This window comes from Mycteria americana, chromosome 6 (assembly GCF_035582795.1).
Source record: "Mycteria americana isolate JAX WOST 10 ecotype Jacksonville Zoo and Gardens chromosome 6, USCA_MyAme_1.0, whole genome shotgun sequence".
In the NCBI taxonomy this organism is placed as follows: domain Eukaryota; kingdom Metazoa; phylum Chordata; class Aves; order Ciconiiformes; family Ciconiidae; genus Mycteria; species Mycteria americana.
The window spans coordinates 31612996-31629192 of record NC_134370.1 but is presented as its reverse complement, the minus strand read 5'-3'; the positions used below and the strand labels follow the sequence as shown (position 1 = coordinate 31629192).

At 35.8% G+C, this 16197-nt stretch overlaps 1 protein-coding gene across 6 annotated transcripts in view; it reads left to right on the top strand.

Moving 5' to 3' along the window:
* PARG (poly(ADP-ribose) glycohydrolase) overlaps positions 1-16197 on the top strand; it is a 72020-nt gene that overhangs the window by 35218 nt on the left and 20605 nt on the right. For all 6 annotated transcript variants that reach the window (XR_012776173.1, XM_075505220.1, XM_075505218.1 and 3 more), the window contains 3 exons: positions 12576-12655; positions 15105-15165; positions 15860-15935. Coding sequence is in view for 5 of the 6 variants with exons in the window: in XM_075505220.1 (XP_075361335.1) it covers positions 12576-12655; positions 15105-15165; positions 15860-15935 (217 nt within the window). In the remaining variant the exon portion in view is untranslated. The remainder of the gene's footprint in view (positions 1-12575; positions 12656-15104; positions 15166-15859; positions 15936-16197) is intronic.

The following is a 16197-nucleotide window of genomic DNA, read 5'->3' as shown; positions in this document are numbered from 1 at the left end:
TATTGTTGTCATTTAGGGGAGAAACTCATTGTTTCTTTCATGTTTTTGTCACTAATTTCAGTAGTTTGCTTTCTGTCTCTTCTGTTTACCTCTAAGGGACAAGAAAACTATGCAACTATGCAAGAAAAGATCTTGTGCACAGGAAGATATGCTTAATATTCCAAATTTTTCTTTTTTTCATGCAGGCACGTGCACAGACACGCTCTTGCTCTGGTATAATTAGGCTGATACAATTCCCTACCTCCTCATAAGCCATTTGTCTGCAAATGGTTTATTTCAGTTGTGCTTCAAGTGTTCTATATGTATTTAAATTAAAGGTCAGTGTTTCCCCAGCCATGTTTCTGTTTTCTCCTTTGTGTCAGCAGTGGTGATCTGCACATTAAGTCAGATCAATAGGACTTGATTCTTCAGCATTCATACAATCTCTTATCATTTTAAGGCAGTTGTAGAGCTGCATGTTAAAATAAACCTGTCCTTTTTGCTACAAGTTAGCCTAAAAAGGTTTCAAGACCACAGTAAGAATTTAATTAAAGATACTCTAATTTCTAAACAAACACTTATTCTTTTTTCCTCAATGCTAGCTTACAGACAGACTTGATTAGAAATTTTTCTTCACATCTTTTTTTTTTTTTTTTTTTAAATATGCTTATTTCGGTTTTAAATGGGGGCAGAGGATGGAGACATTTCCTGCTGTAGAATATTATGGTTCACATGGACTTGTAGATTGGAAATGAGAGTTTGTCGTCTTCTGGGCACTTCCATACAAGTCTGTGTAGATCAACCTTAAGTTTATTAGGCTGGAGCTTGGATAGATTATTGGTCTAGAGTTTTTCTTATTCCCCACAGTTAACGTATGTAGTGTATATGCTCTGAAAACCTAGATGAAATATAAACCTGTGATCCAGCACACTTGGGTACATGTGTCATAAGAGCTATATTAGACTAGAACTTCCCAGAATAAATTGTCAGGCATGCCGATGTGCTAATAATGGTTTTGGTGTTTGCTGTCTTTAAGGGCTAGCACAGGTTTCTCTACGCTGTGTATTTCAGAAGAGAGACTAGGGTCACTGTCTTGGTGTTTATTCCAACAGCACAGTGGGTTACAGAAGAGAAGTGTGGATGGGCATTAATATGCCATACAATTCAGCATATTTTTCCACCATAAGAACAAATAAATGAAAAGCACCATCCATGCATTAAAAGTTATGTTCAGAGCAGTGAAAGAGGACAGTAAAGTTCTGGAAAGAGTTCTGTTTGTACCAGCTACACACTTCTAGCTGAATTTTATGGTTTTTTTAAAGGACTTTAAGGTACCAGTTTTTGTTGTAACTTAACCATGTTATAAATCAAGCAGTTAAATTCTTACCAACTACAGAATAAAATACTGTTAAGTCACTGGAGTAAATTAATATTCTCTTCTATGAACATTGCATAGCAATGTAAAGTCACAGTAGTACAGTGTAATACTAGTGGTTAACTTGAGGCATAATATTTTGAACTACTTCTCAATAAAAAAGCCTTGGCAAATTATTAGGTAAATAGTTTCCTGCCATAGACTTGAAGAATGATCAGTATAAAGTATTCAGGATTTTCTGCCCTATTCCAGTCAGTCCTCCTTTGTTTTCTGACTTGGCTTCCTAGTGCCAACTCATAGTAGGTTCCGACAATGTTATTTAAAAGGGGTAATGCAGCAGACAACCTTCAGGCCTTCCTCTTGCATTATGGATGAGGTAATGCTCAGCTTTTAGTCACATAGGATAGAAAGCCATCTTTATTCGTGTAAGTGCAAGAATATTGTTGCCAAACTACAGAAAAGAAGGGAAGCTGCTGTCCTCTGGTTCTTGAGGATTAAAAGTGGCTCTTCCTCAGCGTTTGCCAATTTATGTGATTTTTGTATAATTACAGTTTCCTTTTTCAGTCCTCTTTTTACTTAACCATTTGTTGGACCAAAATTCCACCCCCATGTATTTTGCATTTGATAATGAGCAGATTAGTGAAGTAGGATACAAGGTGTGACAGGCAGTGGATAAAATAAAGGGGAATGTGTCAGTGAGGGGGGGACTGGCATGATAAAAGCAAAAGGAGATTGAAGAGTGTGAGTGGTGGACAGAGTACTACAAGAATTTACAGTTTTCTATCGTGCTACTGTATATAACCTGACTTAGTTGAAATCTAAAATGAGGGGGCAGAAGGAGGATGGGTAGTATCCTATTTCTTTTTCCTCCTGTCAACCCTGTATTTTCTTGCCCTTTAGTAGCAAGGACAGAGAATAAAATGTCATGTTTTCAGCTATTGTTTCAGACTTGTAAAGATGATAAGGTTTGGTCCACTGCAGTGTGTATTTTCAGCTTTTGCAAAAAAGCCTTTCGTGAAGCTGGATATACTCAAAAGGCAGTAGGAAATGACTGAAGTTAAAATGGTTTTGACTCCCCCCCCCCCCCCCCCCCTTATAAAAATGTTTTGATGTAAAGGCTTTGGAGGCTGCTACTCTGCTCTGTCTGCTTAGAGGTGGGCATAACAGATTGTTCCACACAGCAGCCCTTTCTCCCCACGGTATTATGGTCTGAAGCTTTTTCCAGACTTGGTTCTTTCCTCAGCATAATTCATCTGCTACATGACTGTGAATTAATTACTTTGTTCTTTGGGTACAAAAAAATAATCTGCCATGGTTCCCTAACGAAACAAAATCACTGAGTGGATGCTAGCATTTGAGGGATGTTTTTTCTTCAGCAAATGTGGTGTTCCTCGATTCCACTATGCATGCCCTTTCTACATCCATACAAAAGGCTTCCACCCCTCCCCTCAACTCGTTGAGACTGAAAAAATAAAATTTGTGCCTTAAGTTAGAAACACAACTGTATAAGCTGTTTCTTTCTTGTGTTTTCAGTTTTTACACAGCAGTCATTTATCAATTCACTTTATGCAGACTTAAACATTAGTACCTTTTTATACACTATAAAACAGTTACAGTTTCTACATTTAAATGCTGTCATGTTCCCTCTTCCCTCCCAGTCTTCTTCCTGCTTTAGGTTTTTCTGTGGTATTAATTAGCATATTGTGACTTCCACCCCTACTCCCCCCAAGGTACAAATCTGTTTGACAAAACAACAGACAGTCAGTGCAAGATACTGAGAATTTACTCCTTTTTTTTCTTTTTCTTTTTCTCCCCCCCCCTTTCTCCCTCTGTTAAGCATTTTCTGGTGCGCCAGTGCTTGGCACTGTTACTACAGTGATGATGGCAAGTTGTTTGAATGCTGGTGCATGTGCTAATAACTGCAGCTCATTGGAAGGAACGCCACTGTATGTGCTAGTATTAACAGAAGTCATCTATGCTTTACCTCTCCTCTCATGCCTGTTGGTCTTGCCAGATGAGAGGGGAAAAAAAGTGAGCATTCCTTTTTTGACAGTGAAGCACTTAGTCTAATAGTATGTTGTGACACTGACTGTCTGTTTTGATTGTTCATCATGCTACAGACAAAGTCACCTGTGTGTAATGAAATACTCAGTAATTTAATTGAATTCTTCCCTTTTGTACTTGGCAAGGATGGGCCTGTTATGATTCTTAAGTCATTAATAACATAATTCATTTCAAATGTAGTTAAAAAAATGGAATTCATAGTTTAACTTTGAGAGCTTTAATATTTATGAATTCTCGTAGATAGAATGACGTCCATTCAGTGGCCAAGCATTAGGTCATACTAAATAGCATAAAATACTGCTTCCGTTCAAAATATCAAGCTAAATTTAAAGAGTTCAGTTTTTCTTTTTAAAAATACTTTTATAATATATAAGATGGAAATAGATCAGGCAACTTTATGCAAAAATATCCCATCACAAAAGAAAGAAATAACTAAATTTGCCATTTTATTCCTCTTACTGATAAATTTTCCATGGAATTTGTATGCTGGTTGAATGTAGAGCATGAATTGCATTGACTCTTCTGAGATCATCTCTACAATTGTGACATTGGTTGCACAGTTTAGTTTCTTATGGTGATGCTCATAATTAATCTTCTTTGTGAATAGTTTGTGGTTTAACGTAGCACTCATAAAAAATATATTCCTCTCGAAATATATTAAAGATGAGACTGAACTGTGCGTTCTTGCATTTATTTTTGATAAGATGCTGAAATGGATACCATCCACTGTCATGCAAGACTGCGCTGTGGAGGTTTCCCCCCACCCCCGCCCAAGTTATCAGACCTGTGTCTTAACACTATAGAATTTGGTAATTTGGGAAACTACCTAGTTTGATTATATGTAAAAGAAAAGTATAAGGAAAAAAATTTTTGCAATCTTGAGTCAGTGTTCTGGATGACTGAAAAGGAGACAGGTTTGTCAGGGACCCAGTTTGCTTTTGCTGTGTCTTTGACCTGCTACAGATCCATTCTTAGCTGTTGTGTCAAGTTACAATAACCCCTCTGTTTTCCTTTTTCAAAAAACTACTGTAGTTAAACTGGAGATAATATGCATGTGTAATAGCTCCCATCAAAGCAATTGAGATTGAATTCATAATTCAAGGTAGTATGTCTAATGACATAAGCCTGGTGGATCTTTTGGCACCTATATTAGTGGATGCTCTGGTCTGAAACTGCCGGTATTCCCCTAGGACTGAATTTCTTCATCTTTATCAAACAAACCTTTAAAGTAATTTCAAGTGATTGGAAATGAGGGGGAAAAACCCACTAGTTAAGATATATATGTCTTTTATGGAATATATAATATATGAAAGGAAATGGGCAAACTGTATAGTACATTTATGCAGGAGAATTGAAATCTAATTTACCAGTAATGCAATTGTCTCTTCATAAACAACATCAATTTTGCAACACTAACGAGCGTTCTCTGGGGAATAAATTATCTAGCGACTTTGAGAGAACTTGATTTGGACTGAGATGCATTGTTCCTCTTCTAAGTTTTTTTTGGTTTTGTTTGGGTTTTTTTTCCTGAGTTTACAGACACTGATCCTACAAAACTGATTCTGTTATGCCTGCCCTAGGTATATGTTCTAATTAGCCTTGGATGGAATACTTTAGAGTATCATTTTCTGAAAAATTTAAAATCAACATTTGTGTATGGTAAATGATGAAATACTCTTTAAATAGACAACTTTAAAAGGACGCTATTCTTAACAAGTCTGGCGTAATTACTTTGCTTTGGTGATTAAAACAGTACTCAATCTGAATATTTTTTTGTTAGCTTAGTAAATATAGTAATTTAGTCCAGAACTTAGTTGTACCATGCTGTGGGATGTCTTTTGGTTTAGATCCTCAGGTTAAAACATTTTACCCTGCTATTTGTTGGTGATGAGTACTTGGAGTAAGCATCTTATCATTTCATCAGTCAAGTATGAATCTGATGTATTTTAAGACTCCTAAATCACCAAAACTGTTTCTCTAAATAGGTTTATAATGCTCCAAGTTACTTGCCACAATAAACAAAAGTACAAAATGAAAAGCATAGAGAATAGAGATGTGGGTATATGTGAGTGTCTGAGACAGAAAGATAGTTTTTGCATCTAGATTACCAACAAAGTTATATCACTCAATTTTTTGCTTGTACAAATCTTAAAAGTCACTATTTAATCTAAAGTTGAAATCATATTTAAACTTAAGGGTGTTGAATAGTACGACGTTCTTAAATAACTTTGAGATGACGATAGCTCGTACCTATGACACATGACAGTAAATAAGAAATTGCCTATGAGGTTGAATTATTGAATGCATTGTTTTTCTCCTACTTGATGCCAGGGGAATTCAAAAACTCTAAATTACTTCCTGTATAAACAGAGAAAAGGAAGGTGGTTTTAATATAGAAAGATGGAATTCATGTTATTAAGTGGAAGAGACATACACTAGGCACCAGAAAAACAGAACGGAGGTTGGTGTACCTAACTTGTATAAGGTTGTGTACGTTCTCCTATTGGGAAGTGCAAGATCTGGACAGTGGCGTTCCCTTTTGTGCTGTCAGAAAGCTGGTTAATTTGCCTGCCTTTAATCTCTGTGGGAGGAATTTCTCATCTGGATTATTCTGGTTTTGCTTTATATAAAGTCCAAATTTCATGAATTGAAGTTTTGATATTCTGAATAGCTTTACTTTTAGTTCCCACTTAAAATATTTTCAATGGCTGCACGACTTTCTAGTAAGGGTTTATATTTTACATTGTATATGAGTTTCCTATTTTAAATTTGCTAAGGTTTCCTCCTCTTACATTATGTAATTTATGTTTAAGTATTTAAAGCTGTCTAGGGCAGTGGTCTCCAAACTCTCTTGATCACACATACCTATCAGTAAAAAGTTTTTGAGCAAGCACCCCCAATATATGCATATTTATTTACTTATGAATTACATGTGCTGTGGTACTAGTATATGGCATTCTAAAACATGCACAAAAAAGAAATTAAAAAAGGATGAGATAAAGATGAAATAAACACTATTTAAAAATATTTTTTTATTTGATGAATGGTACAAAAATATTTTCTTCCTGCATCCTAGTGGATTGTCTTGCACACTCCTTGGGGTGCTTTGAAGACCAGAGTGGGCCTGGGGTATTGCTATTGACAAAATACAGGTATGTAAGCAGGAATGAAACATTGTGTAATTCATTCCTCTTGATAAGGGGAGTGTAAATGGTAGCAATGAAACACTTGTTGCAGCTCCATTCTTCACAAGAAGTCCTTCACAAGAAGACCAGTAACTGACTGGAACTATCTTCCATCTTTTTCATTGAAATGAAGCTTTAGTGATGTAGCACTCTGGTTTAAAAGGCAGGTGAATATTTCTGTATGGGTGGGAACCCCACCCAATACATAATCAATTGAAACAGCTTTCTCAGAAAATACTTCAGGCAAAGGATACAGGTAATTAATGTAATTCCAGTTATTCCTATATGGTAGGCTGAATTGCTCTCATATATTTAGAGAGTGAAAGAGATTGTTCTCTATCCTGTGCAATCATGTGATAAGCACACATTAATGATATACACATTCCAACTCTTACATGATGAGGTCTCTCTCTCTGTGCACATTATTGCATACAGATTTCCTAGACATTAGATACACTAAGCTCTATAGGTAGTCCTTAATATACGTGACTAAGGTTACCTTGAGCACAATTGAATAAAAATGTCAAATAATATTGTGACAGAACCCTTACTGAAACAGTGTTTTGATCAACTGTGCTTAGCATTGCAAATAAAATCTTAAAAAAATGCTTCATTATCATACTTTATATGATACTGTTTTTGCAAAAGGGAGAGGTGTTTTTTTTTTCTTCTCTTTGTGGAACTCCACTTTTTTTTTTTTTTTTCCGGGGGAGGAAATTGCGGGAGAAAGATGGAAGAGATGCTTCGTGGGTGCTCCCCAGTGCAACCGATGTAATCCTAAATGATGAGTTTATTGTGTATATATCAGTATGAAATTTTAGTAGTTCCCATTGAGATTGCCAGCAATTGAGAATGCTCAGCCTTTTAATTGAAATAGCCCTCAATCCTATGGAGAGTAATACAAATTTGACAGTAATATACGTAAGCATGGTATTTCCACCCCTACATGTATACATCAGATAAGCTTAGGCTTTGAAATGCAACAAGATACAAAAAGCAAGGTGCTTATTTTATTCTTTTTTCCAAGTGTTTTGTCATTCTATACATTAGACTAAAGCTCTGCTTAGTGATTAACTCTGTTCTTGAGATTGAAGGTAACGTCTATTCATTATTTTCATTTCTGCCTTAACTTTCCATCCTTCCCCCTGCTCAGTCCCTTTACTGGGTGAAATTCATCTGTCCGTACTACTTCCTTGTAAATCCTTCTTCCACTTTTATTTGTAGGAGAAAAATGCTGTTTTCATAAAATGTCTTGCACTTGCTTAGATGCTGTTATCTTTAGTGAGATCACACTAAAATACAAGAAGGAATAAAAGTGTGTCTTCAACTATAGTAGTAAAGAAAAAGGCACTTTTTAGTGCCTGTGGTAGTTAAGAAAAAGCACGTATAGTTAATTGTGGGGACCGTAAGTATAAAATTGTGTATCCACACTTTTCCGAACAGCACACGTGAAATGCCGTGGATTTATGAATGGGAAATGTTTTTTGAAGTATGATCCATACTGCAAATTTTTTAATATTGTTACAGCGGGGACAGCTTTCTGAGCCTTATGATAGGTTCCAATTTCAATGTAAAGACATGATTATACTCTTTGGACAGAAACATTCAAAGGAAGCCCAGCCTGGGGATGGGAAGATACAGGCTGGGGATGGAAATACCAATATGAAATTATTTAACTGGGAGGTTAAACCACGTGATTGTAATGGTTCCTTCTGCTTGTAAAAATTACTGGAGCCAGTTCTTCAAGTAACATCAAGGGATCAGTTTAGCTCCTTGGAAATGAAATTTTACAAGTAAGCTACTGTATTTTAATTATACCTTAATTGGAAACAACGTATTTCGGTACTGTTTACTTAAGCTGGTTCAAGTTTCCCCCAGTAAACTATGTGCATGCCAAGGCTACTTTTGTGTAGCTCTTAACATTATTAAATCATGTTGAAGTTGCATCATTGGAAATGCACCCTTTGAAGTACCTTGCAGATTTGCTGCTTCCCTCAGCACTCAAAGGGTTTAGGAGCAGGTTCTTTAGAGCTTTTGACTCCAGCTTTCTAAGGTGGAAATGTCGGTTGAAAATAAGACAATTTTGAGTTTGCAGTCAATGAGACTACAAAAACCAGAATATTGATTACGCTTTTAAAATGCTTTTTCCCACCCTAAAATTTTAGGAAAACGCTAATGCAAAATAAATGCACACGTTTTTGTAATAATTATTGAAATAGTATAAACTATTGCCTTGTAACTTTACTGTATGTTTACTGACAGTTGTTGAGTAAATTTTTAAATATTTTTTTTACATTTTCCCAATAGCAGTTCTTATTATTTTTAATATTTTATTTCTCATATATGTATTTCTCTTCAGAACAATTTAAGTGTCTGAATATTTGCTAGGAAAGAGTTTTTATTTAGCCATAATGACTTTAACAGTCTACTTTGTGTTTATGACATTGTTCACACATCTGCTTTCTTATGTTTTTAAATCTCTGACCTTGATTCCTTGAATACTTAAGCGTATCTCTATAGAGGTCTTTTCTTTGATTAACATTGCCTGTACCCTGGCTTGGAAGCCAGGGAGTCAGAGATAAATTTGAAGCTGTGTTTGGTGATCAGCCCTGCAAGCTTTGTTAGCTCCTGTATCTGCTAAATTGAAGTTAGCTGTATGGCAGTGGGAACATCTTGTACAAAGCAAAACAGCTTACATATGCAGTTGCCAGTGATATTTCAATTACTTCGACTGAAAGTGAGCTTGCAGCGCTTTGCATTTGATTTACGGTGCACTTCATTTGGATGAGTTCTTTAATAGGAATTAATGGGTTTTGGCCTTGGGTTCTTCTGTCAGGAAATTGATTATGTGGTTTCCACTTATATTTTTGGGTGGTTTTTTTAGTAGGATCTGTGTCTCAGAGCTTGAAGAAGAATTTTATTTAATAACTTATTGATGCTCTCATCTAGCTTTGTTCTTCAAACTAGAGATATTTGCTTCAGAAATAAAACTTCTCATAATGTTGCCTAATTGATCATTTCAGAAGTAAGATTTAAGGTTAAAACGTTCATAACTTTGCCGTGTTATATCCTCACTCAAATTAATGGGGCAGGACCGGGCCATTTTCGATTGTTGTAAATATCCCTTGCTTTTACTGTTGCATTCACAAAGGTGACTGGTTACTTTGTGCTGTGCTTGAGAAAGCTTGGCTGCCTGTGTGTATTGGGGGGGAGGGTTTGCGTTTTCTCTTGTGCTTTTCTTCTTCTCACTTTAGTATAGCTTGCTGGAAGTGTTCTGAATCATTGATGTCATTGTGATACAATTTCTGTGGAAATTTAAAAACATATGACGCAGTCAAATTCAACTGAGTTAATATCAATAACTTTAAATAATTAGATACTATGAGGGTTTAAGGCTAATTTGTAGCCCATTAAAATCGGTGAGGATTTTTCTACTGGTCTGATTGTTTTAAAGGACAAATTTTAATGTTGTAAAGCACTCGCACTTGAAATAGCTGAAGAGAAGAGTTCCTTGGTCTGGTTATATGAAAATTTGCAAGTAATGTACTAGTGTTTTGTATTTTGCAAACATATATATAATAAAAGGCATGTTTGCTGATAGCCATTTTCAGTTTGCCACTAGCTCACTAATAAAGGTAAATTCTGGACACAGAAAATATGAAGTAAATCCAAGTATATTAATCTAAGACATGGTGTCTTCAACCTGCCATGAATGGCTATCCTTTTATGAGTGCGCTCTGTTTTGGACAAACATTATTTGTGGTAGATTCAGTCCTAAAACGTGTGCAGGAGTGGTGTTGCCTGCTTTCATTTTTAATAAATAAATTTTAAAAAAATTATTTTTCTGTATTTAACAGTGGATTTTCAAGAGAAAGTACAACTTATGTTACGCCATAGCAAAGAAAAGCAAATACTGTGAGGAGGAGAAGGGTGATGAGAGCTCTTGGGCTAACTGCTATAAAAGATCTGATGCATGTAGTTACCGGATGGATATAGCTACTAGGTCAAAATACAGATAATTTTGAATGCCACAGTATTCTTCTATCCCCACTGTATGGAGTATCCCTCTACAGCAAGGGACACGTGTGCCAGAACCCAGAGTTTTTCAGATTCTTTTGTGCTGCCCTGTGGTTTTTACACAGCCATATAGGGCTAGAACAGAAATACAGATATCTCTTCTCATTATTGTAATTATAGATGTTGTTTTGGGAATATTTATCTGCTGTAAATGAGATTTTTCAGAAGCAAATCAGCATTACTCTAGCTTTGATCCCAGAGGAGAAAGAAGAGAGGTCATTATCACAGCTTTTAACAAGAGAAAAGACAGGCCAATGCTGAACACTTCAGTTTTAAAAAAATATTTGGTTGAAGTTTCCTACTTGACAGAGTGACTGCATTTTGGTGAGTAATTGTAATGGATGAAACCAAGTTCATCTGCCTTGCCCATTGCCTTTTAGCTTGATCTGACTTCAGGCATAGTTTTTCCAGTTCCAGACTTCTCCTGCCCAGCCTGCCAGTTGTGCCGAATCACCTTTGTGATGTGAAGAACTCTCTCCTGAGAGTTTGCAGCATAAGCAAGATTTCAATTTGATGTAAAGAGGCAAAAACCTAGTAAAGGCATGATTGGGCTAATAGATAAATTAGCCAGTTTAAAAGATTCATACCAAATAAGACTTCCAGGTAAAAGGTCAGAGATAATTTATGCATTTAGGCAAGGCGTGCATGTGCCCACATACACATCAACTCTTTCTTTTATGAACCCCTTAGTAGTTGTGCAAGCACAACCCCTTGATAGAACTTGCATATTGGCCCATTTTAAAATAGACTGTATAAGTCTGGAGTTTGCCTTCTTAAAGTCCTGACTGATTATTGAGAGAACAAAAAAGTTTTCATGAAACATTTTTAAAATTAGCTTCTGTGACTTTATATAGATTTTGGATGAAATTGATCTCTTCAGCATGTATACTTCATAAGAATTTTTAAATACTGAAAAAATCTAGTTCACTTCACTACTAAAAGCTAAATTCACCTGATAGCATTCTGGTTTTAAAGGCAGGTTGTCATTCCAGTACATGGAAACAAATGAATAATGTTGTGTCATTCCTTTACTTAGACTGTTTATTGGGGGGGGCGCTTACATCCTCAGGGCTTTCACTGTATCAGACATCTTTTAGTGAACTTCCTACTCAAAGGATATTGTTTCTGAAGTCGCCGCTATTCTTCCTTCCAGATAAATTCCATTATGTGTTGCCAATAACAATGCCTTGTCACTTTGTTGGAAGTGAAATTAAGTAATGCGTGTTCAAGTTGCTGGAAGATGGATGATGCAGTAAAAGTATTTCAGCTAACCTTAAAAGAATACATTCACTTAATGGCTAAAAATAGGATGCTTCTTCTTAATGCTTAGGTTTTTACAAATGAATGCTAGAATGCCAGTAGGAGCCCAGTGGATGAAGCCATTTCTCTTGAGGGTAGGTTGTTTTCTTTAGAAATACTGCTGGTGCAGTGCAACTCTTGAAAATGATATGGTTGCATTAATTCTTCTCTGCAACTCACTGAGCTGTAAGTAGGGTAAGACATTTGGATCTTTGGAGTGCTCAACATACATGTTTTCACCCCTCAGTCACTCATTTTAATCCAAGCCAGTCTGTTGCAAATAAAACGAGTAGCTTTCCTGGATGTTTATTTTGAAATTACGTTTTTTGATACTACAAAATCTGTATGAGTGAGATAGGCATTCACTTAGCATCTTCAGCAGAAACTTAGCAAGTGAACGAACTTGTTTCTCCTAAAGACCCGTGTTACAGAGGGGCTGTCTAGAGAGTTCTTTCTACAGTAGAGTGTTTAAATGCAAGGCTAATCGAAACATGTGCATAATAGTTAAAAAATCAAATCACAATTAGTAAGTAGCCTAATTACTATGCACTATATCCCTGAAATCTAATTAATTGCTTTTATTTCTTGTTTTTCAGATTGTTTGAAGGACGGTCACCAAGGAAGCCTGAGAAACTTAAGACCCTTTTCTGCTATTTTAGGAGAGTCACAGAAAAAAGTATATGCTTTATTCTTTTTTTGAGCTACAAAGCAGATACATGAAAAATTTTATCCCATTAAATTTAGAAATGGCTATGCAGCACTATGATGGATGTGTGTAACAAAAGCCAGCTTGCTAAGTACATGGATACTCATATTCATGTCACTTCTCATATAGATGATGCATGCGATTAAATTTTTTGCACGGAGCTTATTCTGTTTTCTTTTTTCTGAGATATATATATGGGGGGATGTGTAAAATATATCTATATTTTCACCCCTCTATATATATGTGTGTGTGTATATATATATAAAAAAACTGTGTGTCTATATAAATGTGTATATATAAATATACATATGTATAGTGTTTGTAATACATGCAACTACTTGCTGCACTGCATCAGAGTGAGAATGTAGAGGGAACTTAGCACCGTATTTAGTCATTAAAATCACAGGCTTAAAGATTGCAAATCACACTTCAGATTTCCTGCAGTATGCACATTTAGTGCTTTGACTGTAACATTTGTAGTTCTGAGGGATTTTCCCCTACTTGTGTTGATATTTCAGATTTTTCCCTTCTATTCTCCCAAAATAAAGCTGTTGTGAAGTTTGCCCAGTTCAAATAAAACAAGTGATAGTAAGACATGAGATATCCCCAACTCTTTTAGAAGTTAGTGCAGTATTTTCCTTAGTGTGCATAGTCAGATCTTCAGTTGTTACCATGAATTTGAACATCTGCATAAGCTTTCAAAAATAGATTTATTTTTGTGAGAACTGTGTCAGAGCTTATATATTTTATTTTCGGGGACAAAGAGGTTTTACTGCAGTAGCATACATCACATATTCAGCAATATCCTTATTATAGTATTTTTTTAAAGAACTTTTTCTTTACATGTTTTAAAAGAAAGACAGCTTTAAGCTAGTAAATATAAAAATCCCTTTACTTGGTTCAGTTTGTTTTCAGTTCATCATTTTAATTCACCACAAATTAAATGCAGCTACATCCTGTTTCAGCTATCAAACTTTCAGTAGTGTCAATGGAACTAAACCTCTGAGGTAAAAAGTAAATTGTGATCTATGTGTGGGACTGAGAAGAAATACAGTGTACTAGCTTTTTTTTTTATACTTGAGTAATAATGTTTTCGTGCAAACCAAATCCTAAATTTATGCAGCTGTCCCTGACCCCCTGTGCATATTGGAAACCTGTTGGGAACATGCTTTATGAAACTACCGTATTAGATTTCTTAATGTTATAACTTTAAATAATATTTAATGAGATTCTTGAGTGCTCTTTTCTTGAATTAAAAATTCCTATCATACCTTTAAAAGACCCCATTTCTTGTTCTTTTTTGTCCAAGGAATTAGTAAGACCGAGGTAACTTAGCTCTATAAATTACTGTAATAATTTTGCAACTCTTTTTATTGTAAATGGTAATTGAATTCCTTGTAGAAGAACACAGTGGAGACTATATCAGTTGAAGGCTTTGTGCTCAAAAGGTGGATGCTTAATTTGTAAAATATCGCCACTGATACCAGAGTTCCCTTGTGGAAAAGCACTTGATTACTGAAAGCTGTGCACTTTTTTTTTTTAAGAGCAAGCAACCCTTTTTTTCCCTAAACCCCTATAATTTTGAAGAAAATCATAGGATTATTTAAGGCTTTTGGAAGGATATGTTTGTGCTTTACATACTGTTCTGAATGTTTTTCACAAGCCAGTGCAGTAGAGTTACTGGAGCAAAGAAATGAGTCTCAAATGAAGTTTTTATTAGGATGACATCACCTAATAAAAGGGTGATATTTTCTTTCTGTTGCAAACCTGAACTTTTTTGAGTAAAATAAGGAGAGAAGATGATAATGCATCCTTCCTGCAATGAGCAGTGGCTCCTCTCTTTCTCTTGAGGGCAGTTTTTCTCAGTTGAAATACATTGAATGTCACTAGCATCCTGGCAGGGCTGCGAATGGCTTGATTTGGAATCCACTAATGTTGCATCTTTATTGACATAGTAGGACTTTCTTGGAAATATGAGCTGCTGCTTCATCCATCCATAGGTTGAGTACTCTCTGCATTGCCTGTTGACACTGAACAGTAGTCACCTCTAAAGGTTCACAATTTCTTTTTTTTCTAAGTGGCAGCACATTTTACTTCAACTTCAACTGTTGAGTCTTTCTAGTAGTGTTTACAGTGAAAATCACTTAAAAAATAGTTTTTCCTTGATCTGGAAAAAGAAAAATACTCAAAATCCAAAGGGAGAAGAGAAGTGAATATTTTGGTCTTCATGTTACTTGTTTTCAATTTGAGCGTGGGCTGTCAGGGGAAGATTCAAAGCTGCTCTTGAGGCAAATTAAGCTCTTGTGTTTCTGCCAAGAATGATGTTTGTTGTAATTTTAAAAGCTTACCACTTAAAATAATCTAAGGACTAAAGCTCCAGCAGTTAATACATTTTCCTCTGGGGTTGGTTTGCCTGTAGAACCTACGGGATTGGTGACGTTTACAAGGCAGTGTCTGCAGGAGTTTCCAGACTGGGAAAGGTAAGCCAAACATCCTGTTAATGATTTAATAAATTTAAATAATAATTGATTTAAGAAATTTCTTAAATCAATGATAACTGAATCCCATTCATATGGAATTGATTCAGGCCTGGAAGTACTACAGAAAACTGTTTGGTATGGATTGTTATGGAGAGAAGTACAGAGGGAAGTGGGTGAACTGCCTCAAGTAGTTTGAGTGCCCTGAGTTTTCCAGCATGTTTATTTGCCTGTGAAGCCAAAAAGTCTTAAGTGAATTTTTAAAAACAGTAGCACATCTTTGGTGCTGTTGCTTGAGTGGGGAAGAAAGAGAGAGATGACTTGATTTCAGAAATGACAGGAAATATAATGAAGTATGGCTGATAACCAGCATGAAAACACAAGTATTGCAGCTTTCTTGCTGGTTAGCAAGTTAATGTGGGACAAACTTGTGTGAAAAACGTAGGACTTCAATTTCAAGTTTCAGGTTTTATGGTGAAAGAGGTGGAGAAACTGAACGATTGACTATGTTAAACCTTCACAAATTGTTTCTGAAAGGCAAATGCATTTTCTTTAATCCATCAGGGTTTTTTATAAACCACCTTATGTTAAGGTGTGTAAGAAGTTTGGGTTTGGATGGGTTTTCTTTTAAAATGGATGTCTTTGTGTGGAGATTCTGTAATCATCCTTTCTGTACAATATTTTTCCTCAATGATAGATCTCAGAAAAAACTGTCTAGATTGCATGTCACCTACGAAGGCACCATCGAAAGCAATGGACAAGGTATGCTACAGGTAAGCGCATATAACAGTAAATGTGGCTTTATGTCAGTTTTTTGTCATATTTTTATGGTCTGCCAGCTTAATGAAGTTACTTGTTTATCCTCAATTGACTTAAATGACAAGATGTTATGCAGTGTAAAAGAAACAATTCCATGGGCAGTCTTAGTACTGTCAATATTCCCCAGCTCATCTAGGTTTGCACATGTACCTGGTACAGAAAAAGCTGACAGAAAATCAGAAGCCCTGGACAGCTTCAGGTCTTTTGGTTCAAACC